General features: G+C 36.3%; 2 protein-coding genes across 2 annotated transcripts in view; one reads left to right on the forward strand and one right to left on the reverse strand.

Moving 5' to 3' along the window:
• Positions 1 to 2846: 2846 nt before the first annotated feature.
• LOC121412208 (dynein light chain Tctex-type 5-like) lies at positions 2847 to 4809 on the reverse strand. The gene has a single exon (XM_041605116.1). The coding sequence runs from the start codon at positions 4099 to 4101 to the stop codon at positions 3373 to 3375; it is 729 nt and encodes a 242-aa protein (XP_041461050.1). The 5' UTR covers positions 4102 to 4809; the 3' UTR covers positions 2847 to 3372.
• Positions 4810 to 8429: 3620 nt separating this feature from the next.
• The window catches only part of LOC121411006 (selenocysteine-specific elongation factor-like), a 33086-nt gene continuing 13909 nt past the window's right edge, over positions 8430 to 27606 (forward strand). Inside the window, exons 1-4 of the mRNA XM_041603462.1 lie at positions 8430 to 8586; positions 22590 to 22673; positions 23129 to 23248; positions 23937 to 24007. Coding sequence (XP_041459396.1) covers positions 8514 to 8586; positions 22590 to 22673; positions 23129 to 23248; positions 23937 to 24007 — 348 coding nt within the window. The 5' untranslated portion in view covers positions 8430 to 8513. The remainder of the gene's footprint in view (positions 8587 to 22589; positions 22674 to 23128; positions 23249 to 23936; positions 24008 to 27606) is intronic.

Genomic DNA, 27606 nt, shown 5'->3' on the forward strand with positions numbered 1-27606 from the left:
TTGACTAAAAAATTGTCACCGCATTTCCTGTTTTCTGCCAAGTTATAAAAAAAAATTATACGCCATTTCAGGAAGAAACCGATCAAAATATATCAAACAAGAAAAAAAAAGGTCATTAAAATTGGCGGGAGTAGAGAGCACACTCAGGTACGCTAGTGCTTTTCTACCATTTGAAATTCTCATGTTTTATCGTTTTCCCGATTATCGTTGAAACTTTGATTCCAAAGAACACTATTAAAACTAATTTGTTATCAAAGTTTGATTTCTCTCATAAATTTTACAATGAAATGCAGGTAAATGGGATTACATTGGCATAGTTGCCTTGATATTTTAAGAGGTCAATTGGCATTCGTTATATAATCAGGGGCAGCGCTACGGGGGGGGGCATGAAATGAGAAAGTGGATAAGAGTTTATTACCAATTTTATTCAACTGAGAAAGTGTGATCATTTTGACCCTCCCCTCTATCAAAATACCAAGGCACCGCCCAATCCAAATATCATATTACAGGTGCGATGACGATCAAACCAAAACGATATGTCGGCAGTGGCCGTGTATTGCACAAAATAATGAAAGCACTCTGATTTCTCTCCCATTTTTCCCTTTTAGTCAAATCTGTAAATTTTTATCGTGACAGCTATTTTTTGTCATTTTCATTCTCAACCAGCATAACTCTTTTTTTTTTCTTTTCATTTTTTTGGGGTAAATGCTTGTTGTAACCATATCACGTTTCCCACGATTAATATCATCAATTATCATTTGTCCTTCAGAGCCCATTTATTTCCCGCCTTTATAGAATTGAGCAGCACGTGCAGTATTAAGCAGGTCATTAGTTTTATGACCTATTCACGCAATTAGACATCGTGACGTGAAAAATATCATAAAAGGGTTTTCTAACTTTCCTTCTGTATAAATCATGCCATATTTCAATTTCAACGAACATGTATAATGAAGGATATAAATAAGAGCTCGGAGAGACTGAAAGACAGAGGTAGAACCTGGAGAGTTGGAGAGGGGGATTCGAGGGAGGGGGGGGGGTAAGCACAAATTAAAATTGAATAATAACCGGATGAAAAAAAATCTTGATGTAGGTAACCCATCTAATTAAGTAATATTTGATTAATTAGAAAACCGTATACTTCTTATAAAATCTCAAAAAAAAGAGTTAATGAGAATACATTCATTTAGGTGTTACAATTATGTTTTATTCATTGACTGAGTAATTTGTGCATTATCATGTATTACTACATCTATAAACATAAATAACTGTCATATTATGATAACAAATCTAAATTTCTGAACTAAATCGGTAATATGTGGTCAAATACTCACTGTTTCGCAAGTACACCATAAAGCTTGAATTCTCTTACTATGTCAACACACTTGGTAAGACAATTAGATAAGATTACAAAGAGAAGACTTGTTCCAAAGAGTTACACGATATTTTACAAGATCCGATGATTATTTTAGCGATTTCGTTTACCAACATTTGCTTACTTTATCACATGATTAAACGAAATCTTGCGTAACAGTATTATGTGTAAATCAAAACTACATGATGTAGTTGGTGAAGCCTGACCGACCTGTCAGGCGACATGGCGATAACAAATATGAGAGAAAATAACTACGAATCAGTTTCAATGTAGCTGACTCATCATGGATATAGTCAATCCTCTTGATATACCGGTTGTGCGTGTATGTCTCTCGTCTACACTTTCTCCTTTTTTACATCTTAAAAGAAACTAAATAATCTTAATCCCGGGTCTTAATCATGCCTTCTTCATACTTTTTCTTTAGAAGTCCCTTCAAATAAAGAAAAAGAAAATAGTCTACCGTACTTAATGTTCATAATAATCGCTCAACTATCTTCATACTCGGACACATCTCTTCTTTTTTTCAAGAAAACAAATATTCGAAATTTAAAGGCATGCCCTCTCTGTCAAAATCTGGGAGACCCCCCCCCCGCCCTAATTCCCTGTATCTTTCGCTTGAGTCTCGAGACACTCACACGTAAGAGTCATGTAATATTCTCAAAAATTCAACAAATCTGATAATTTCATTGATTTAATTGCAACCATCTGAATGACAACACCATAATGCAATCTATGATGGGTTGACACCATAATGCTTACACAATACACAGTACACATTCATCCGGTAAAAACAGCAACTTCTTGAAGTTATCGTCTGTTATACCGTCCAGTGATCAGATGTTCAAGGAGAGGATTTATCTTTTGTTTTTTTTAAATCAATATAATGAGGCCGATACAATGACAAACAAAATATTTGGCTACACAATGAACGTAAACGACATTGGGTACTCAATATTTCCTTATTTAATGGAATATAAAATTGATAGTCTGAAAATTCTGTTTTCTTCGATAATAAAGAGCTCACCTTCCTATAAAAGAGCCGCCCATGCCGCTTTATGGACACCCGATTGCACTATTACTAATTGTATTCGACGGTCGACTGGTTGTTTATTTATTCAATTGCCAAAGCAACTAACTGACCAGTATTTGTGTGTAAGAATACAGAACATTTTTTTTGGGGGGGGGCGGGCACCACATTTTATGATGATAAACTGCCTTCTGTTAAGGACACTTCTGATTGATACATTTTACCATGGGCGGAAATCCCAGGAGGACAGGGGGGACGTGTCCCCCTACTTAAAATAGTAGGGGGACACAATATCAAATGTGCCCCTACTATTTTTGTTTTTTATGATGGTAATAAATACACCTTTCAAAATCGAAATAAAACATGTATTTAACTTTAAGGATGATAACTTTATTTTTTTGCTTGTCAAATTTTCCAGCCCCTCGTCCCCTTTACCTTTTGGGAGAGATTTCCGCCCCTGCATTTTACCTATAACCTAATTTTGTTTTGTTTGTGTTACGAGTTTATCTTCGTGAAAAAATAGTAATTTTTCAATTGCCTTGATATAGTCTAGAAAGTAAACTCAAGCGAATATATAACAGAAAAGTACCCTTGACCTATTATCATAAAGTTGTGTTGTGAGTATGCATTGTATATAATGAAAATATGGACGCATAATATTTAATTAACTATTTAGGCCTATAGTAACATAGCTCACACTGTGTTTCACAGGTACTGAAATCGATACTTTGATATTGAATTTGAAAATGGCAAGACACCTCGACACATTTCAGGTGAAAATGAAATTAACCTGAAAAGTGCAGAAAATTATGTCAATAAAAGTTTTGTTCTTATTATGAAATATACATCAATTCGTAATATTTTTTCTCTAGACTTTTAATATCTAAAATCTTTTTTAATGACAATGCAACAATGACCTTCCTTAATCTCATTTCCAAACATTAAAGGTATCGTCTTTTTTGCATGGATTAGTTTAATCCATGTAAACAGCATACACTGTAACAACACTATACATGGTTCTATTCTGACTTGACACCGTTGCAAACCCATCAGTGTCTGTATTCCAAAGATACCGACTTGCAATGACCACTTCTTGACCAGGTACTCTTGATCCGATATCGACATTGACCACCAAACGGTAGCGATCAAGACCGCATAACATTTTCACCTTCTGTTTAACCGCGTCTGATATAGCAGCTGCCAAGATGGCTGCCCTCTTTGGGTCGTACACTTCATTCTCAAATACATACCCTAGAACCTCTCGAATGCATTCCTCAACTTTTCCTGGCGCGAATTTGTGTCCTGATTTCGGTTCAAGCTGGTACGAGTTTTCATATTCCAGTGCTCCGCCGTGCCCGCCGCCGTGATCACCCCGTAGTGCCTCAATGCCGCCATGGATCTGTCGGTATTTCCACCACATGGACGTCGTGATATCTTTGCCGAAGTAGAGTGAAGCACCTCGCTTCAAGTTCATGAGGCTCGCAGCGCGATCTCGTTGAGGCGCCGGCCGTCGACGTTGCGTCGACGTCGAAGCTTCGCTTTCGCGATCGCTGGCGACATCGCTGAATGTCAATGTTCGACCTCTTGTTGATGTCAAGGAAAGATTGGCTTCAATGAGTTGACTGACCTTGCGAGGTTTAGCGACTTCTTTTTCTCTGATTCGAGATCCACCTTCTACTGAAACACTGTCACCTTTCTTCATGATGATCGACTGTTTTTTTCCCTCAAACTTTTGTATCACTTTTGATATATCCACTGCAGCTCCCAAGTGTCGAAAATTCTGATTCAATCACAAGTTGACGTTTTAAACTTGTACAGTGCTCATTAAAAGTGCGTTAATAATTGATTTCATCAGTTTTTCTTTATATCACCAATCACTATTCATGGAGCTACTATACCCTTACATTGGGTGATTAGCTGGTAGAGGCTTTTCCTGGTATCTGATCGATGTATCTCCAGCGGATTCAGGCGCCAAAATGACTCCAAGTGTTGTGCTCGTTATGGCATGACACTAGTAAATGCTGTCATTCATATTGATATCGTCCCATTGCTGAAAATGACCATCTTAAACAGATTTCGTGAAATCAAACCGAAATGCAGTCGTCATACCTGCCATGAAACAGAATGTGCAGTTTACTGATCTCTTTCTCTAATTATGACGCACTCGTCGACAGAAACCCAACTTTACAACACATAACCTTGTAGCAATAATGTGCTTACTGCATCTTTTATGATCATCACCGATGTGTTGCCACCGAGTATATTTGAACAGTTCTTAGCAAGAATATTCGGAATGGTTAATCGGACACTTGAGCCCAGTTGGTTACGTTGTGGTGCATACGTTTAGGCTGATTACGATCAAGAATAAACAATTAGCTTGACTTGGCTCGAAGAATAAACACATTATGCTTTCGACTTGTATCCAAGATACAATTGCAGTTTCGAACATAGTATAGTACTAGTATATGCGATACTTGAATTGACTTTTACAAACATTCATTGTTATTGGATATAAAGTATTATTTCCAACGAGGTATTTGAACCAGATTGAATGCATATAACTTTATCATTTCGAAGGTATCTAGTAGGCCTACCATCTAAAAGTAAAAAAAAAAGACGGTCGATGTTTTTACTGCATGACAAGGGGGGGTAATGAAGCGAGGGGTATGAAAATGGAATAGAACAAGAATTGAATATTGAACAAACACAAGAATTTTATGTTCCATTACATATTTCTGATTTATTATCAATATGTCTTTGTTATGTTTACGTTACAAATTATGTTGTTATGCAGAAGAAAATTAATAAATCAAATCAAAATCATATTGAATTATTCAAGAAGCATTATAAAGCTTCGTATGTTGGTTATAATGTATGTAGGTCTTCTAATCAAGAATACGTTTAGATATAAAACATTCATGTATTTCTGTATTTAACAAAATCAGTATGTTTGCTCTCTCGCTCGCAACTGTTTAGAAATTTGGTCCCATACGCATTATGTGGTCGGCTCAAAATTTTGGGCTCATTACGCTGCGCATGCTGACCAATATGACACAATATCACCCACAAAATTAATGTCTCATTGGCTTTCAGGTTCAAAAACATATTTGAAGAACATCAGGTTGATTCGATGTATAAAAATTAAGAAATTTGACATGATCAATGCGTGTTGCACTTAAATAACTAAGTTTTGACTTGATATCCCAAACTGCAAAAATGCGACCAAAATGTGAAATTACGAATAAAGCACGGTAATAAATTCAAAGTCAATTCGACGGTAGCGATATGCCCAATAGACAAATTGCAGTGAATTATGTCAACAATTATTTATGCACCTTGTAAATACGAGGTTCAAAATTCCAGTTGTAAAATATGTGTTTTATCTTGATAAAGGGACATTAAGAATAGATTTTAAATAGATCTAATACAATTGTTGTTTGGGTAACCTTATTTTTCTTAGTTATAAGGCTATACGGCAGATATGACGATACAAAACGAATTTTTGGTTAGAATTATCTTTTGAAGCCAAACGCTTACCGTAGGCTATACATGTATGTCTATGCGATCCCAGACGACGCGATTTTTAATAAATCACATTTTTCATTTAATATGGAACTTCCAAGAAGTAAAAATGTTTTATTTGAAGTTTTTAATAATGTTTGGGAATAATAAAATCACACAAGTTTGCTTTGCGGCAAGCCCTGTGGTCGCACAGTACAAACAGTACAAATCGGCTTCAAGCACAATACACGCACCCCGATGATGACGTCATTACGATTATTCCTAGGGAGACTTGAACTATATTATAGACCGAATTTCGATTTCAGTAGTAATACCACTGTTCTGAACTCTGATCGCTAAGATTTTATTGGTTGGAGTGATCATATCAAATGTTATGGCAATAAATTTGAAATTTATCGTAACGAAAAGTGTGCGCTATTGCGTACAATCATACATGATAAACCATGGACCATGGATAAACTAAATAGGCCTATATACGTAAATATGAATCATGCAAACTGCATGGTTTTTAATTCACAGTGAATCTGTTACTCAAGGTGATTAAATAATCATTCAAAACGGAATTAAACTCGTTATGTTTCTTTTGTTGTGTTTTTTATATTATGCCCAAATGATAATCCAACAAAAATAAAAAGGAATTTGATTTCAAAGACTAGGGGAAAAGAAATAGAATAATAGGTCAGTTTGAAGGGAAAAAAATAATAAAACTGCACAGTAGGTAATGTCATTGCCATAATTGCCATGTAGGAACAGATCAACCGGTGTAGGATAGGGAAACTCCACGGGACTTTTTTTAAGGACAGGTCCAGTTGATTTGAATAAAAAGAGAAAATACAACAAGCATAACACTGACAATTTCAACAAAATCGGATGTAAAATAAAAAAGTTATGACATTTGTAAGCCTCGCTTAATTTCACAAAATAGTTATTTGCACATTCCGGTCGGTATGCAAAATGAGGAAACTGATGACATCCATCACTCACTATTTTCTTTCGTATTTTATCATATGAAATATGAAATATTCTAATTTTCTCCTCATTGTCCTGTAAAAGTTTTAATTTTTCCTGAACAGGTTGAAGTAGCATTGATTAACATTTTATGGTTCAGTCAAATTGGTCCTAATTGTCAAATCTGTAAAAATTGAAATGTATAATTCAAACAACATCTCTTTTACAGGTGACTTAATAATCATGATAATATTGTGCATATAACTATTTTGTGAAAATAAGCGAAAAATTAAAATATCATAACTTTCTTATTTTACATCCAATTTTGATGAAATCTTCAGCACTATGCTTGTCTGATTTTTCTCTATTGATTCAAATCAAAATTTATCAGGGGTGGATTTGGCCTTTAAGTCGTACTCCGATTTATCAGTTCATCCTTCACTATTCGAATTCCTTATATTTTCTTCCTTCCAAATTTTTTTTTCCAAGTGTGGAATCCCTCTATGATGGTCAAGAAAAATGTTTGCCTTTCAAGCTTTAGCATTGCTGCATGATTAATAGTACCCTACCAAATCAACCATCTAAAGGCTTTCGTCAGTGTGACCAAATTTAGTTAGTAAAAATATATCGGATCGTTCTGGGTCATCCCAATGGCAGTGGCGTGATGAGCCATAATTTTGAGGGGGCAGATCGGAGTTTTCGTATCATATTGCGACTTTCCAATGAGGTAAATGCTTTCTTCTTGTAGGGAGGCTAGAATACCCTTTTTTGTTAGTTATTTTTCCTTAATTAGGTAGCATAAAGGTTTAGATATGCAATAAACCCAATGCCAATAAAAACAGACAAACACACAATGTTTACACATGTGTCCGCTCTTAAGCAAGAACAAAAATCTCATTTTGGTGCCCTGCAGCGTCTGATCTTGAACCTATGATATGATAGAGGAGCAATTAATGCTTTGATCTATGAAAAAAAGTTATTTCATTATGATCAGTAACTTAATTGTGGCAAATTTTACTTCAAGGTTAATGTGGGTTTTATTATACACACACATGTACACGGGTGGTTTCTTCATGTTCATTTCAAATATAGCATTGAAGCATTTGATTAATGAATATAGAAACAACACATCTACACTAATGTTCATTTTGTAATATTCTTCTATTTTTAACATAAAGCCGACATTAATTTACCACTTTCATCCAAGTCGGGTCGTGTGGTCCAGTGGTTGGAGCAATGGACTCATAATCGCAAGGTTGTGAGCCCGTTGTGAGTTCGAATCCACATTCTGTCATTGACGGTCTCACTTTGATAAAAAGGCCCGAGAGTAATATCTGTCGTCTATTAGGTCAGCCACTATGACTGATTAACCTAGACTTAAAATGTTTCTTAGGTAATTGGTTGTATACCAGCTTGGCATTTACCAGCAAACGCTGTCTTTCCAAGTTCCTGCGGGAGTTACCAAATAATAAAAAAAAAATTACAGAAATGCTTTAAAAATTGTGTATTCGGTCACAGCAGACGACAATAATGTGCTTGTGCCGGTGGTGCCCTCTCTCGTTATAGTCGTGAAAGGAAGCAGAAGGTTATCTCCTGTTGTTTGTGTTGACAAGTACCTTGGGGAAAAGTTTAATATTTGAACAAATGGCAGGAACAAAATTATTGAACTTCAACGTTGGAGTCCTTGGTCACGTTGACAGCGGAAAAACATCTCTTGGTACGTTTTTAATACTCGTATTCATGTTCCAGATGAACAAATAAGTTGGTAATGCTGTGTACAGTCCCACTGGTAGACATCTGCGTAAGTATGAAATCGACAGGACTCATCTAGCCAGACACTTAGCTGGCCTGGAGGCGTCTGGGGAGTAAAAAACATTTACTTCGTGGGCTTACTCCCCAATGATGCCTGGTAGTGCATCCCATTTATCTCTGTGTAGGGATGAGATTCCCACGGTCAAAGCAAGGCTGAATCAACAGTCACTTGTCCGTTACGTTTGGAGCCCAAATTAACGTAAAAACTAAATGGGCCCAAACCATATTAACCACTCTAGGCGACACCGCAATACTTACCCGTGTTAAGAAACTGGGACTCCACTCACGCGCATTTCGGCAGCTTTCTTTCCGTAAAAAAATCTTTATTCTTATGATTCAATGAATGTAAATGAATATATAATTACTGTTAAATCGGTACTCACCGGTTCTTTTCTTGAATTTTCTGCCAAATTCCCACGCTTCTGGCAACAATTCCGCCTACGATTTTGTCGCCATAGACAGCTGTTCATGCAACTTTATTATAAATGGAGCGCCCCTTACGAGAGTTGTTAATGCCGCGGAGAAATCGTTAGGCATTTTGGCCTGTGATCAAGACTTAGCTGTTCTATTTTTTTTTATATGTGTGAGATCGAAATCACAGCGAGTAAACACTCTTCCATATGGAAGAGTGTATACTCGCTGTGATATGATCCCGATAGGGAGGCGCAACACCCCCACCCACATGGGCGCAAATCCCAGGGCGGGGGGACATGTACCCCTCACCCAAAATAGTAGGGGGCACATTATGAACACTCTAGGCGACACCGCAATACTTACCCGTGTTAAGAAACTGGGACTCCACTCACGCGCATTTGGGCCGCCCTAGCTTAGAACTAAGCTTTGTTTCACGAAAAATTGAATATTCTTATAATTCAATAAATGTTACTAATTACATTAGTACTGTTAAATCAGTACTCACCGGTTCTTTTCTTGAATTTTCTGGAAATTTCCCACGCTTCTGGCTGCAATTCTGCGATAAATTCTGTCGCCATAGACAGCTACACATGCAACTTTATTTATAAATGGAGCGCCCCTTACGAGAGTCGCTAATGCCGCGGAAAAATTGTTAGGCATTTTGGCCTGTGGTCAAGGCGTTCTTCTGTTCTATTTTTTTTATAGGTATGAGATCGAAATCACAGCGACTATTCACACTGTTCCATAATGATTCCGAAAGGAGGTGCAACACCCCCCACCCACATGGGCGCAAATCCCAGGGGACACTTCCCCCTAACCCAAAATAGTAGGGGGCACATTATCAAATGTCCCCCTACTATTTTTGTTCTTTTATATATGATGGAAAGAAATAGGCCTACATCATTTAAATCGAAGTAAAACATGTATTTTGGACGAGACGACCTTCTTTTGGGGGTGATAAACCTTCCTTTTTGTTTTTTTTTGTTAGTTTGTTTTTGTTTTTTGCCTGTTTTCCAGCCCCTGGTCCCCTACCTTAGATTTCCGCCCTTGCCTCCCACTACTCTTGATATTGTTTGCGAATCTGTTTTGTAAATTAAAGGGGAATTTCACCCTGATAAAAAGATGATGAAAATATGAGAAAAATCATTTCAAAATATCGATGAAGGTGTTATTTGACAAAAAATGGAGTTGATAGAATTTAGAATGCTTGATTTATTGTGACGTCTATAACGAGCAGTTGCTCTATCCTAAATATAAAATGCCCAAATTTCCCATTTTTAATGGTCCGTAACGACCCACTTTTTTTCTTTTTGATAACAAGTATGAAGTTATCTATTGATATACTAAATGTACCATAAAAATCATTATCATGTATTTCTTGACATTTCATTTACTTTTTTACCATAATAATAGCTGCTTGCAAAGGCCTACGCCGTCACAAAAAAAAATCTTACCTTTTAAAAAAAATTGGTGGGGGATGGATTTTCCTCGAACGCATACCAATTTTTGTCTCACCTGCGAAGCAAAGTGAGACTATAGGCGCCGCTTTTCCGACGGCGGCAGCGACGGCGGCGGCGGCGTCAACATCAAATCTTAACCTGAGGTTAAGTTTTTGAAATGACGTCATAACTTAGAAAGTATATGGACCTAGTTAATAAAACTTGGCCATAAGGTTAATCAAGTATTACTGAACATCCTATTAGAGTTTCATGTCACATGACCAAGGTCAAAGGTCATTTAGGGTCAATGAACTTAGACCATGTTGGAGGAATCAACATCGAAATCTTAACCTGAGGTTAAGTTTTTGAAATGTCATCATAACTTAGAAAATATATGGACCTAGTTCATGAAACTTGGACATAAGGTTAATCAAGTATCACTGAACATCCTGCGTGAGTTTCACGTCACATGACCAAGGTCAAAGGTCATTTAGGGTCAATGAACTTTGGCCGAATTGGGGATATCTGTTGAATTCCCATCATAACTTTGAAAGTTTATGGATCTGATTCATGAAACTTGGACACAATAGTAATCAAGCATCACTGAAAATTTTGTGCAAGTTTCAGGTCTCATGATTAAGGTCAAAGGTCATTTAGGGTCAATGAACTTTTGCCGAATCGGGGGTATCTGTTGAATTACCATCATAACTTTGAAAGTTTATTGGTCTAGTTCATTAAACTTGGACATTAGAGTAATCAAGTATCACTGAACATCCTGTGCGTGTTTCAGGTCACATGACCAAGGTCAAAGGTCAATGAACTTTGGCCGAATTGGGTGTATCTGTTGAATTACCATCATAACTTTGAAAGTTTATGGATCTGATTCATGAAACTTGTACATAAGAGTAATCAAGTATCACTGAACATCTTGTTTGAGTTTCAGGTCACATGATCAAGGTCAAAGGTCATGTAAGGTCAATGAACTTTGGCCATGTTGGGGTTTTTTGTTGAATAACCATCATATCTCTGTAAGTTTATTGGTCTAGTTCATAAAAAGTGGACATAAGAGTAACCATGGATCACTGAACATCTTGTGCGAGTTAGAGTAGTATTCAAAGTCAGCACTGCTGCTATATTGAAACGCGTGATGCAGGTGAGACGGCCAGAGGCATTCCACTTGTTTATTTTTTTTCTGCTATTTTCATAATAAACTTTAAATGAATTCAACTTTGCACTACTTAATTTTTTTCAAAGACAAAATAACAAAATTACATCTCGTCATCATCATCATCACCACTATCATTAGCATCACCATCATCACCACAACCGTCACCACAACCATCATCATCACCAAGATAATTTTCATCATCATCATTGCCATCATCATCTTTCTTTTTTTTTCCTTTATTTTTTCCCCATCCCTTCTTCTTTTTTTTCTTCCAATATTCCTCCTTTTTTTTTAGAGCGGCACACCGTCACGCTCCCTCACTGATTATCCGCCTCTATATGCTTGGTGTTGTATAAATTGGCGGATACCTCATAAAATGAAATAAAAGAGAAAATAAGGAAAGGGAAAAAGTAAGAAGAAAAAGATGAGAAGAAAAAAAGAAAGCCAAACAAATGAGACAAAACAATGTCAAAATTTCGTAATAAAGTCTTCTACGTCAGTTTAATAATGATGTTTTCATTGAAATGAGAACAAAAAAAGAATTGAAACCATAGGCGGCGGAAGCGGGGGGGGACGTTCCCCCCTAAATTTGTTGTTGACCTTTTTTTTTTTTTGCTTGTCAAAATTTTTTGGGTTGTCCCCTCCTAAAATTTGGGGCTTCCGCCGCCAATGATTGAAACAATGAGGTAAAAAGGACTACATCATAGTGTAAAGAAATAGAGGGAAGCTTTTTTTTTTTTTTTTTCCTTGTCAATTTATTTTCCTACGTCCCCCCTAAAATGTTTGGGTTGAGAGCCTTTTTTTTTTTTTGCTTGTCAAAATTTTTTGGGTTGTCCCCTCCTAAAATTTGGGGCTTCCGCCGCCAATGATTGAAACAATGAGGTAAAAAGGACTACATCATAGTGTAAAGAAATAGAGGGAAGCTCCGAGACAATAAAAAGGTTGAAAAAGAAAAAAATATGAAAACACAAAGCTCTCACAACATGAGCATAATAACAAATTGGGAATAAGCGAGGACAAGTAGCTGAGGGACCCCCCCAACTCTCTCTCTCTAGTTATCTATCTATCTATCCGACTCGATTATATAAGAGAAGAATTTACTAATCAAAATATTATGAGCAAAAAGCACGAGCTGATATTTTTTATGAATATTCAAAACTGATAGAGAGACGCAATCGAATTATTCGATTGCGACAAAATTGATGATCTGAGAATTTAGTGTTTTTAGGAATTCATTAAAAGCATAAAGTTGATCAATTAACATTAAAATATGGCAGGCGCAACGCATGAGCTAAAGCTTTATAGGCCTACACCGATAAAAAATTTAAGTATTTTTGGTAATCATGAAAAAGATTGATATTTCATGAAAGAAAGCTCAAATCCCGAGGAGGAATATTTTTATGAATTGACTTTAAAAAAACTGTGGTAAGCCCCATTTAATATTTGATTATAAGTCGAATAAAACAGTAAAAGCTGAAAAACGTTCGCGTGATATTTGGCAACCCCCCCAAAAAAAAATAAATAAATAAATAAAAAATAAAAAAAAGTTTTTAACTATAATAATGATCGAAGGTAATTTTGTCTCGCGTAGAACTGGACAAATGAAAAAAAGATTGTCACTAAAAAAATGAAGGTAATTTTGACCCACGTAAAATTTGGCAAGCCCCCCCCCCAAAAAAAAAAGGAAAAAAGGTTTTAACAAGCAAAAAAAGGCTAAAAAGAGAAAGAAGAGACAAGAATATGAACGAAATATCCCCATTACAAATAATGCTGTGATCATCATAAGGGAGGGGTCGCATAACTAGTATGAACAACGTATTTAATTCCAAAATATTTACTACAAATCTCAATAGGGGGATCGCGCACAAATGCACAAATGTTTTCAGTGAAATGAGAACATAAAAGAATTGAAACAAGTAAGAAGGGCTATACATCGTAGCAAAGAAATAGAGGGAAGCTCCGAGACAATAAAAAGGGTGAGAAAAAGAAGACTTTGAAAACCTCACAACACGTACGAGCATAATAAAAAAATGGAGTAAGCGAGGACAAGTAGCTGAGGGACCCTCCCCCTCTCTCTCTATTTATTTATCTATCAAACTCGCATATACAAGAACTTCTTAATAATCAAAATATTGCGAGCAAAAAGCACGAGCTGACATTTTTTTTAAATATTCAAAACTGATAGAGAGACGCATTTTAAACATTATTCATGAAACTTATTAATCATTCATTTCCAATCATTCAATTGCGACAAATGATCTGAGAATTTAGTGTTTTTAGGAATTCATTAAAAGCATAAAGTTGTATCTCAACATTAAAATATTGCAGGCGCAACGCATGAGCTAAAGCTTTATACAAAGATAAAAAAATGACATTTTAAGTATTTTTGGTAATCACGAAAAAGATTGATATTTCATGAAAGAAAGCTCAAATCCCGAGGAGGAATATTTTTATGAATTGACTTTAAAAGCCGGGGGCCACTTCCATTCACGAGTGGATACCATGCGCGATCATGGGGTCTCAAAAAGCACCCTAAACACGTAATTTCCTGATTCTGAAAATGCACCCCTTAACAAGTATTGACGTGTACCGTACCCTTGACAAGAATTGGAAACAAAACGATACTCTTTAAATATTCCCTGAAATGACCCCTAAACAAGTACAGGAATGTTTATTGTTACGGGTCCTTCGGTCTTCGGCTTTTTTACCTTATTTGGCTTAGTACGACCCCACCTAGCTTCTACACCTTGCGCAAATTGGACTCTAAACACGAAGTGTTGGGGAAAACAAGGACATCCTTTATAAAACATTTTAATCTTGTTTTATCATCCCCTCAAATTCGACCCTAAACACGTAATTTTCCTAGCGAAATAGATATACCCCTGTTTCATTATTTTTGTGTTTTTGACACCCTTATCACGTTACGTACGTAACGTGCCCTATAGTGAAAAAGATTTTTTTTTTGGTCGCGCATATGGTATCCACTCGTCAATGTAAGTGGCCCCCGGGCTTAAAAAACTGTGGAAGCCCCATTTAATATTTGATTATGGGATTATAAGTCGAATAAATAAAAGCTGAAAAAATAAAGTATTTTGTGTTCCTCTATCATAATTCTCTTTCTCTTTAACACTAGTTCCCTTTTTTTTTGGGGGGGGTATTTTGGTTAAAAAAGCTAGGAGAGAAAAAAAATCATAATTTCTGGCTATAGTCGTTGAAGTAGTAGGGACACCCCCCCCCCCCCCCCCCCCCCCCCCGTTGTTATGCATTACGCCAATATGGGACCAAATGATCCTTCATGTCCGGCGCGAAACTTATGCAATAAATTAAACTTTATTTTTTGAAAAATTTAAAGCTTGCGCTGTTAACTCCAATCGCTTTCACCTGAATTTGCGATGAATGCTAGCGTTATGAAATATATCATTATCAACGTCTGGCGAAAAGAATAACCAACCGATCACCTGACGAGAAAGCGTATCACGTGATCTGCATAACAGCTTCGATCGCGAGTCAGAAGTGAAGAGCAACTGCCAAGAAAATCAGGAAAAAGTCGTCAAAATGTAAGTTTCCCTTAATATCTTTCATTTTATTGTTGTGCGAACAATGTATTTACGATCCTTAATTATAATTTTAAAGAAAATAACAAATAAAGCGCGTACTTGTGAAATAATATCGAAATATCCTGTACTCAAAGATTTCTAACCCCGCATTTCCACTGATGTCGCCTATGAGGTCCATACATGTAATGTTTGGACCTCATTGGTACTAGGAGTGATATTAACCTAGTCTTGAGGACGCAATGATGATGATTTTTTTTAGATATGTCATATACTTCTTCATCATTGACGTCTTGACACTCTCTCCATAGTGTCTTAAGCAAAGGACCAAAACAAAGATGGATTTCCCCAAGAAATCTATCATTTTAAACCGAAATCAAGAGAATTCTATCAATTTTATTAATTCTTACACCTTCCTACGCAGGCGTAGGAAGGTTTTAAATATTATTACATAAAAATATCAAAAAATGAAGATTTCTTACCTAACTGATGCCGCGTAGACCTCTCGTTCCACATGTAAACAACGGAAATACAATAGCGTCGACCCTTGAACCGCGTATGTATGACGTACTTTCGGAAAGCAATGCCGTCTTAACGAACAATTTAGAGATAAAAATTCTTATTTAACAAATATTAGAATTTACTTCGTGATCATAAATAATTTATATATATTAATATGAATTATTTTTAATCCAAAAATAAATTTTTATATATCCGCCAACTTATATACAACAACAAACGTATTTAGAGGTGGATATCCAGTGAGGGGGCGTGGTGGTGTGCCCCTCTAAAAAGAGGAAAATAGGAAGGAAAAAAAGCAGGAAGGAGAAAAAATAAGAAAAAAAAGACGATGATGGCAATGATGATGATGATGATGAAAATTATCTTGGTGAAGATGATAGTGGTGGTGATGGTGGCGGTGATGATGATGATGATGATGATAATGATGGTGGTAGTGGTGATAAAGATGAGAATGAAGTTGGTGACGATGATATGATGATGATGACTAGATGTAATTTTGTTATTTTGTCTTTAAAAAAATAATAGTGCAAAGGCGAAATCATTTAAAGTTTATTATGAAAATAGCAGAAAAAAATAATTTGAAAAATTGTACGTATGCGTATGGAAAATCCATCCCCCACCAAAAAAGAAAAAAAAAGTGAGATTTTGTTTTGTTATTTGTGACGGCGTAGGCCTATGCGAGCAGCTATGTGATATAATCATGGTAAAAAAAGTAAATGAAATGCCAAGAAATACATGATAATGACTTTTATTGTACATTCAGTATATCAGTAGATAAATTCATACTCGTTCCAAAAAAGAAAAAAGTGGGTATATTATGGACCATTAAAAATGGGCAGTTGCTCTATATATTATATTACATAGAATATATAGAGCAACTGCTCGTGTGTAGCGGTAAGTTATTCACCTGATCTACATAATTCATGCGGCGCACGGCGCGTGCGCAATGTTTAATAATTATTGCTGTGAATACAATGAATGTCATCAAAAACATAATCTCACAGATCAAATAATGCCAGCTCGACGCGCAAAATCAGAAAAAAATATATATTTTCTGCCCTGATAATTTGATAACCCTAACCTAACCCAATTTCTAAGTATTTTTATCATAAACAGGATAACTATAGACAATGATTGAAATTAACTTTATATTCTTTTGCGAACAAAATGAATATGAAGGACAGCTTTTTGATAAAGAACACAGTTTTAGAGCGTTAGAGCGCGATTTATACCTACAACCGCTAACATAGGCGGATCCAGGGGGCCGAGGGGCCCGGGCCCCCCTATTGCATGGCGGAGCAAAAAAAGAAAAAAAAAAGGAAAAAAGAAAAGGATGGGAAAAGAGAGAAAAGAAGAAAGGCAAACGTAAGAGGAGGAACATGATTAAATGAAATAACATTAGGGGAAGATTTTGAAAATAATTTTTTTTTTAATCTATTTGTTAGGATACAAAATTTTCGCTCGCGCTTCGCCTCCTTATTGTCTTTTAGGGTATTTGCATATCTTGCTCAATATGGAGCTTGAAATATCAAACTTTGAAGTCAATATACAAAACATATTTCAGCTGGGAAATTGAACTTTCATTATTTTGTTTCATTTACAAATTGATTTTAAAAAAGTGCTCTGTAAAAATGTCTGTGTTATGGTCTGAACATTATCATTTTCTGCTTGCGCTGCGCGCTCGCAAAATTTTAATTTTCAGGTACCTATTATTTTCCTGTATTGAATAGGGAACTTTTTGAGAACTTTATGGAAAGTTCTCAAAAAGTTCCCTATTCAGGTCAGATTGTTAAAACGTATCAGCTAGCGCCGCACGCTAGAATTTTGATTAGTCGGTTATGTATATCCCAATATTCTAAATCAAACTAATTTGATGACAGTTTATCAAAAAATTCGACTCGCGATTTCTGCTCGCATTGATAGATATAATGCCTCTTATGCATAATTACAAAGTGCTTTAAATGTCCAGTTTTCAGGCCATAATATTAACACATTTCGCGCTCTCATGCTTAGGAAGAGAAATAGGAAGATGGTCATCATTTTCATATGATGACATAATGCCCTCATAGAATGTTCCGGTCCTATGTAAAAACTCAAAGTAATAATAATAAAATACATCAGCTCTTTTTTAACTGTGATCCATCACAATTCACAATTTTCCCACAAAGTGTTTGCATTACAGAGCTTAAATTCACCCTTTGTTATATCATATATTTTTAGCTCGCGCTTTGCGCTCTCTTTATTGATTTTCATGATAAGAAAGTTACTTAGAATACCCAAATTCTAGGTCGAAATCTAAAACACACGTTAATTCAGATACGCAGATTGTTCTCTATTTAAATCATTATCCAGTTTCAGATCACAATATCAAAAAGTGTCTGCTCGCGGATAAATAACTTATCGTTTGCATGATAAAACATGAATAGTGTGTCCAGAATTTTTCCGCTCGCGCTTCGCGCTCGCATCAATAAAATACTTAGTCATTCCAAGATTACAAAAAGTGCTTAGCATTTCATTATTCAGGTAAAAAAGGTCAAAATTTTTCAGCTCGCGCTTCGCGCTCGCAATATTTGAATGTTAAAATATGTAAAGTCATCATGGCTAAATGCAAGCAGTCCATAACAGGTACAATTTTGAGCAGTTCAAAACGTATACACAAAATTTCTGCTCGCGCTCTGCGCTTGCATTATTAATGTAAGGAAGATCCCCACTTACTCATCCTTTTCATGATTTACAATACTAATTGAATAGAGTGTCTTGTTCAGCAGGTCTAAATCTCGATTTTTTTTGCTTACGCTTCGTGCTCGCATGTTTAATTATATACCTATTCAGTTAAGTTACAAAACATCTTAGAATTTCCATTCCTTAGGTAAAAATGTAAAAAAATTTCGGCTCGCGCTTCGCGCTCGCATTATTTGATTTTTTAAAATGTGTAACGTCTTCATGGCTAACTGCAAGCAAGTATCTAACAATACTTTTTCCATCGCTTCATTTCTGCTCACTCTTTACGTTCGTAGTAATTATTAACTTGCATACACATTTTTTTTTTCAGGAAAACAAACATTTCCCAGAATGTTCAAAATATTAGGAAAAAGTACATAAAATTTCCAAAAAAATTAGCTCTCGCTTTCCGCTCGCATTATACAAATAAGGGTTGTGGTATTATACATTTATGCTTCATAAGAATAAATCTAAAAGGTGACCATTTAGGACTACCCCTTAAAAGAAACAAAAAAAATCCCGGCAAAAATCATATTCGAGCGGCCGATCGGGGAAAATATGGCTGAAAAAAATTCCGCCCCCCCCTATGGGCGAAGGCTGGATCCGCCCCTGGCTAAATCCTGTCACTGTCGGTATACACGAAGCAGTGATTCCATCAGCTTACGGTAATAATTTTTGCAACACGAGCGCCAGTCCGAGAAATAGAAATAGACAGGCATTTGCCCAAACGGACAACATGTCAACCTCTGCTCATTTCTTTTTGCACGGGCACATGAAATCTCGACGTAACCCATCGCATTTCTCCCTATTTTCTCCTCCCTTTTATTTTCCATTAATTTTTCTTTCGTTCACTTTTTTTCTGTTGCCTTTTCCCTTCTATTTTTTTTCTCGTCTCACCGCTTTTCCTCATCCCCAGCCCTCGACGCCCGTGCAGATTCGCAAACAATATCAAGAGTATGTCTACTTGCAAGGGCGGAAATCTCTCCCCAAAGGTAGGGGGACCAGGGGCTGGAAAATTTGACAAGCAAAAAACACACAAAAAAAGAAGGTTTATCACCCTCTAAAGAAGGTCATCTTGACCAAAAGAAATTTGACAAGCAAACAAGCAAAAAAAAGGGGGCATCCCAAAAGTAAGATCGTATCTTCCAAAATACATGTTATTTCGATTTTGAACGAAATGACCAAAAATAGTAGGGGGACATTTCATAATGTGCCCCCTACTATTTTGGGTGAGGGGACATGTCCCCCGGCCCTGGGGTTTGCGCCCATGTGGGTGGGGGTGTTGCGCCTCCCTATCGGGATCATATCACAGCGAGTATACACTCTTCCATATGGAAGAGTGTTTACTCGCTGTGATTTCGATCTCACACATATAAAAAAAAATAGAACAGCTATGCCTTGAACACAGGCCAAAATGCCTAACGATTTCTCCGCGGCATTAACAACTCTCGTAAAGGGCGCTCCATTTATAAATAAAGTTGCATGAACAGCTGTCTATGACGACAAAATTTAACGCGGAATTGTAGCCAGAAGCGTGGGAAATTGGCAGAAAATTCAAGAAAAGAACCGGTGAGTACCGATTTAACATTAATCATGTATTAACTTGCATTTATTGAATCATAAGAATAAATTTTTTTTACGGAAAGAAAGCTTAGTTCTAAGCTAGGGCGGCCCAAATGCTCGTGAGTGGAGTCCCAGTTTCTTAACACGGGTAAGTATTGCGATGTCGCCTAGAGTGCCTTCTACCCCCGTCTCGATCGACCATTTTGTTACAATTCATAACAAAAATGGCCGATCGAGACGGGGGTAGAAGGAGAGAACTTTTTGTTTTTTGAGGTTCCAGTCTGTGCCCAGATGTCAGAAAAACTGCCACTCGTTAGACCATCATCCATATAATCGTGGTAAGTGCTTGATTTCTGTTTTAACTATTTATTCGGAGAATTATTTTGACCATACTTCACGCTTGTCAGTTGAGAATGCCAAATTGCACGTACGATCCTGGGCTCCCGACCGCTACGCGGCCGGGAGCCCCCTGGGTTAGACTACAGTATGCCAGTGCATGCTGTACATGTTAATTTTGTGACCAAAAATACCATATCCATACAATTGCAATTTATTTTTCATTTGTAACTTGGAAGTAATTTTTGTATTCACTAGACTAGAGCGCTCGAAAACTTGAATTGTGGGCATATTTTTGTATACGCCCTCTATTGGTGGAAAGTAATATGGCAAGAAAATTGTCATTTTTCATTCTCTATCTTTATTAAGGAAAAATGATTTAAAGAATCAAATTTACTTAAGAGCCAAGCTATATCATACGATGAATAGACCAAAAGCTTCAGTCTCTGTATTTTGGTTGTTCCGCTGAACTGCGTTGGCTCCACTCACCATACATAGACTGAAGTGGTTGGGGGTCCGTGGCTACAGACAACGTATAGTGAACTAGCGTTTTATAGATCGCGATTTAAAACTGTTTTTTGAGCGAAATTTAATTATGAAATTCAGGGAAATACAAATAATTTAAGTAATTGCATACCTTGGACCGGATTTATTGATAAAAAAATCCACTGGATGATTGAGAAATCTGTCATCTAAGCCATTTTCTCCTGACCTGACGGTTTATCTTGCAAGTTGCCATCTTGAATGACGTCATTATCGTTAATGTCTCGATATATCGCGATTATAACTATTATCGTTTGTCTTCGTGAGTGTATCATATCGTATTATTGCCTTGTAGGTGTGCTGGTGGAATGCAATATCGATATCACATTCGTACATTGTTGACGCCCTCTCCGCGTTCGTTTTCATAGTTTGGCTGCCATTTTGACCTGTTTTCCTGTGTCGTACCCAACTAAACATCGGTAAAGTATAATTTTCATGCATTTTCATCTATATCGTTTAAATTTTTGTAAAATTGAATATTTAAATATTAAGAATGTTTAGTTTAAATATCCTTAGATTGTAACCTCGATGTGTAAAAGAACCTCAAACTTTGGACTCTGGTCGGACAAAGGTGCTGGGGTTATAACAAATGGGAGCCCACACGGACACTTTACCGTCGGTGAATGGGGATTACAGTAAAATGTCAGAAATTGTTGAATAAATCCCCAGAAACGACGGTTATTCCTGTCTATACGATGAATAGCTGTAATGGAAACTGACAGAGTAAAAAAAATAAGCATTTGTCCCACAGAAAAAGAGAAAATAAGCCAAATATTGCCAACTTTATTTCACCACACAAGGAGTAGTAACAGAGAAAAGGTTGTATCATAAACTTATTCATAGAATGAGTGCTAGCCAGGAGGCTCCTAGAGAGTAAAAATCATGTACTAACGTATGCTTACTCTCCTAGGAGCCAGGGATTCCATCCCATTCATTTGCGTGTACTGCCAAAAAACCTGAAACTTTTGCCCCCGAGATTTCTACTTCTAAAAGATCTAGCCCAAATCATGTAAATGGGATACAACTTCATCTTAGACATTTCTACGCTATCGATTTCATTTTTAAACAAGAATGAGAAAATATTACGAAAAGATGGGGGGGGGGGGACTTGCCCACTGTTTACGTCGCCATCTTGTTTCTCATTGTGCTTCGCTAACATTACGGACGAGTGAGTATTGAAAGCTGACTTGTCTTCCCGAAAATGCCATCTTTGCTTTATCAATGGGCCAATATTCGGTTAGACAATGCAAGGAAATACCAACATGGTTTCGTTCATCTGGCTGCCGATTGTGCTTATTGATTGTACATCCATAACCATAATGGCTACGTAACCATCAGCAAATTTTCGTCACTGTTCCTTAAAAAAATTGGTCTTTTATTTCACATTTTGGGAATCAAGAGAATGACAAGGCCCAAGACCTCATTCATTGGCAAGCGAATGAGGGGTAGATTCTAGGTGAAATCTGTTTGGTGTTACAACTGGGAGTACCATACCAGGCATAGCTCATAGAAATCTAAGTATTTTTTTTCTTCACTTCCTGTTTATTTTCTGTTAGTTTACCAACCAAATGAATATGTTTAATCTTGTTAGCTTGTTTGTAATTTACATTTCGACTGATATGTGGTATTTTATTGTTCTAACACATAGCCAAGGCACTCAGCACCACAGCATCTACTGCCGCTTTTGATAAGAATCCACAAAGTAAGGAGAGAGGAATCACCTTGGATCTTGGTAAGTATTGAGAAACCAAGAAGGGTCACTCAACAGAATTTTGATAACTGATTTATGTAATAGTTTATTTTTTATTTTTAGTTAGTTGATGATTTTGATGATTGATTAAAATGCATTTTCCTTGTTAAAAGGGGGAAAATGTCATATTAAAGTAATGGATGCAGAATAAATAATTTAGCAGTAATGTTCTTACTGTAATTTACTTCATCGAATCATGCTTTTGTGCTAATATCTTTAAGAAAAAATGGTTACTGTCAGAATTCACAAGGGTAATTTCTGAAAATTAGTGATCTACAGGATTTTAAGAGATCCTAGTACTTGAGTACTTTTGTTGTGTTCACATCGGGTTCCTAAATGATTGAGTGTTGGTCACAAAGAAGTAGTCTACAAAGTTAAGGCTGCTTTTGTGTGTGTTGTAATTTAGTTTTAATTTGTGTTTATCATATTTTCTGCAGGATTTTCTTCATTCTCTGTTGATGTTCCTGATCATATATCAACCAGTGATTATAACAAACTACAGTTCACCTTAGTTGATTGTCCAGGCCATGCCTCTCTGATAAAGACCATCATTGGGGGTAAGGAAATGTATTGTTTGTGTATGTATCATCTGTAATAGTATCTTTAAATTAGTGGTACATTTTTTAATATTCTTTAACCAGCTTAACCAACCAACTCCCCCCATGTTGTTTTATTGGATTCATTGATGATAATAAGAACTATAGTAGGTTTTGTTTTTACACATTTCAATTTTGTGTGTGTGTATGTTTGGGCTTGAAGAGGTGAATTACTTTTTATAGATTTTTTAATGTATGTCGCATGTATTTATGTCAGGATTTTTTTCTCTGATCTTGTTCTTTCTGCTCCATAAAACAATTGTAGCTGTAGAGTTTACATTAAAAAAAATATTGTATTATCCTCTCATCTCCGCTTTTAGATGTAAGTAAAAAGAAAACATAATCATCGGTGATTGGTTTGCATAAGACTGATAAGGAGTTGCAAGAAAATATTTGCAATTAATTGCAAATAGCCATTGTAATTTTACAATTGATGGATCAGTTTTAGCTGCAGAAAATCAGTTTGTTCTCCTTGTTGCAAATTCGCAATTAATTGCAATACATGTGATTGATTTTGAGAATGCAAATATATTTTCAATTACCGTAAAGTTGTTTGTAACACTCAGAAGGGTCATAGAGGATTGGTATCAATTTGGAGATGGCCAGATATGTACTTTGGCTACTTTCACTGTCCACTTTTGTCTTTTAGGAGCACAGATCATCGATCTCATGATGTTAGTCATAGATGTTACAAAGGGAATGCAAACACAATCAGCAGAGGTAAGTGAAAGAAATGATTGTCCTTTACATGTATTCATCATCATGTAGTGCCATCCCTTTGAAAGGGTTAGGGGGCTATATGTACTCCCATTGCCTTTGTCATGAGCCTTGTTCCAACCACTCTTAACTCTTAATGTGCCATTCAATGTAATCAGCAAGTGCCTTTTTTTCAAAGACTCTTTATTTAATTGTTTTATTTATAAAAAAAAAGGGAATCACTCCTGAGACAATGTTAAACCTCTTGACCATTAGATGAACTGAACAATGGAATCACTCATGCATGCAATGCACTCCTCAAAATGCAATAGGCATAACAAAAGCTGCATGACAATTGCAAGAAAATGTGTTTGTGACACTCCAGTGGATGCACAGATATGTGTTTGTGGCATGTTAAGGGTTAATACATTGGTTATGAAAAAAAAAATTGTTTTACCATATTGAAAAATCAGAAGTGACCCTTTTGATTATTGTGTCACCCTGTTGAATTTGAAGAAATATGGAAGCAGATGCCCATAGCACAAAGCTTGGCAATTGATCATACTGTTGATTTGTATCAGTGTTGTAGTGCCTTGATGCTCGGCCTTGGCCTTAAGGCGCCTTAAGGCCTATTTTTTCAAAGCCTTGGCCTTGAGAGGGCCTTGGCCTTGGCCTTGAGGATTTTGAGCCTTGAAATTTCAAGGCATTTTCAAGGCTTTTTCAAGGCATTTTGTATTTTGTACTTTCATTTGTTTTATACAAGTATAATTATAAATGTTTCAATTGTTCTGTACATCTAATGACACTAAATACTACCAGTCAGCAGCAGCAGAAGCAGTAAGTGTACTTTGCAGTGCCATCAATTGCAATTATCATCACATAATTATGTAACAAAGAGAAGTGATGAAAATTAATATTATTTATTGGTAATATGATGTAATCATGACTAATAAGGATAATGACAATATCAATAATAATGATAATAATTATGATTAGGATTATAGTCAGTGGCATAACAACAGGGGGGCATGGGGGCACATGCCCCCCCCCCCATCGGCTGACCAAAAAAAAGGAGGAAAAGGGGGAGAAAGGAAGAGAAACGTAGTGGGAAAGAAGACATTAATGTTCATTATAATGTTATAATTATGATATGTTACATTACATAAGAAACATTTTTTTCATATAAATGAAACATAATTTGCTCAGGGCATATGTCTTCATTGTGCCTGGTGCTCCCATTGTCTATTTACCGAGATATATAATCCTGTTTAAAAAAACCTCCCGTTTTCAAGTCAATATACACCAAACTACCAAATATATTTCCTCGCACTTCGAGTTATTCTTTTACATACAATAGTATGCTTCTTTTTCATGAATACTTTAAGTGATTGTCCCATTTTCAGGTCTTAATATAAAACATTTCCTGTCCATGCTTACGTTCGCAGTAGTGGACTGGTGAAAGATGTCTGCTCTCCATCAATTCCTAGAATGAGTCCTTAAAAAGTCACTTTGACTGTTTTCTGATCTGATATTATCAAAAATTTTCAGCTCGCGCTTCGCGCTCGCATCATTTGGTTAGTGAACTACGTAAGGTCTTCTTGAATTCCTACAAACAAGCCTTAAAATGCCCCTCTTCAGTTCTGAATTTCCTAAATTTTCAGCTCGCGCTTCGCGCTCGCAAGATTTGATTAGTGAGATGGGTATGTTAATCATGATTACAAGTGCTTTATGTGCATGTTTAGATGTAATTCTAACAAAATCAGCAAGCGCTTATTGGCACTCCCATTAGATGACTATGGTGAGATGTGTATAATCTTAATAGATAAAAGATTTCTAAAATATAGTCCTTAAAATCTTCCTGTTTGGGGTCAATATTTACAAAAAATTCAGTTCGCGCTCGCATTATTTAGCGAGACAGGTACCTATCATGATTACAAAAGATTGATTGTAATGTCCCTTTTTAGGTTTTAATATCAAAAATTTTAAGCTCGCGCTTCGCGCTCGCATTATTTGACTAGTGAGATACATGTCCGTTTATTGGCACTGTCCTTATAAAAATATCTCTATTAGGTCAGTATACCTGGCAACTGGGCGCGCTTCGCGCGCTCACTAGGCAATTCCAAGTTTTTGCTGGTGCCCCCCAAATGCCGTGACCAATGGTACGCCACTGATTATAGTGATTTTATGACAGGAATAATTCTGACAGATCTGACTGCAATTTTGACAACAATTTTCATACTTTAAAAATAGCTTACTCTAAAGAATGACAACAAGGTTGATTTCTATTCCATTAGGTTTTCCTTGTATTATTTTCTTTGACCAACAAGAATGTTTTAAGTCTTAATGATATTCCGAAAAGATTCGGTAAACTTGAACACAAACTTCAATTTCGTCATTTCCAAATGGGCTATGGCATCAATGGCATGATGAGCCAAAAATTTTGAGGGGCCAAGCATGGCATACAGAGCAAAATTTTAGGTTTCAAAATCAACAAATTTTGGATTGTGCTTGCATAAATTTTGTTAAGTAAGGTTCGCATTCAATTTACACACAAAAAATGCTTAGTATGTCTAGTTTTTAGGTCGGAATATTACAAATGTTTGAGCTCGCGCTTTGCGCTCGCATTATTTGATTGGTGAGTTATGTATCCTATTTATGAGTCACTAAATGCAATCCAGAACAGCTTCCTTTTCTGGTCAGTAAAGATTTCAGCTTGTGTTTTGTGCTCGCGTTAATTTGTTTAGTAAGATGCACACCTTTTTCATGATTACAAAAACAGCTCGAAATATTTTAATTTCATTTCTTATTACATCTTATTACAACATCTTGCAAGGATGCCCTTTTAACAGTGATTAGCACCATAATTGACCCAAAATCGAGTTTTACAACTTCAAAATTGATTTTTTTTTTCAAAACCACTTGCTCGCTATACTTTCTATAGCGGGAAATTAAAGCCTAAATCAAAATATCTCTCTTATCAATTAGAAATCACTTAAAAAAGCTTTGCTGAACTGCACCAAAATTCTCATTTTGACTTATACTGTAAGTGCATTTTTGGCTTTGACCCCCCCCCCCAAAAAAAAATACATTCTGCCTCCCCTGTCCCAGGTAGAGGAGAAAGACATATGTTGAGAATGGGCATGCCAGGATAAGAACACCTTGGTAATAATTATTGCAATGTGAATCGCCTAGAACAATAATTAAATGTACAAAGGTAACTACATATTTATTTTAATTTTATGTCTAAATCTACATGATCTATCATGAAATTATTTTTGTTTTAAATGTACAAGGGTCAAAAATTTTGCTCGCTCACACCTTTTATACATTTGGTCCTGTGTGTCATGTATGCCGCCTAAGCATTGTTGTCTAATTTTTTTTCCATATATTGTACAATTGAAATGCCTTGGCCTTGGCCTTGGCCTTGAGGTTTTCAGGCCTTGGCCTTGGCCTTGGGTTTCCATGCCTTGGCCTCAGCCTTGGTTATTGAAGCCTTGGCCTTGGGTATTAAAGCCTTGGCCTTGGCCTTGGAGGTTTGAGCCTTGACTACAACACTGATTTGTATGCTTGATTGCATGATAATCAATGTAATCCAGGCATACAAATCAGCTCTGTGATCAAGC

The sequence above is a fragment of the Lytechinus variegatus genome, chromosome 3, assembly GCF_018143015.1.
Source record: "Lytechinus variegatus isolate NC3 chromosome 3, Lvar_3.0, whole genome shotgun sequence".
NCBI lineage: Eukaryota > Metazoa > Echinodermata > Echinoidea > Temnopleuroida > Toxopneustidae > Lytechinus > Lytechinus variegatus.

What these genes read in the sequence shown, in the direction of transcription:
- LOC121412208 (XM_041605116.1), bottom strand. Translation starts at nt 4,101, where the DNA reads ATGAAGAAAGGTGACAGTGTTTCAGTAGAAGGTGGATCTCGAATCAGA.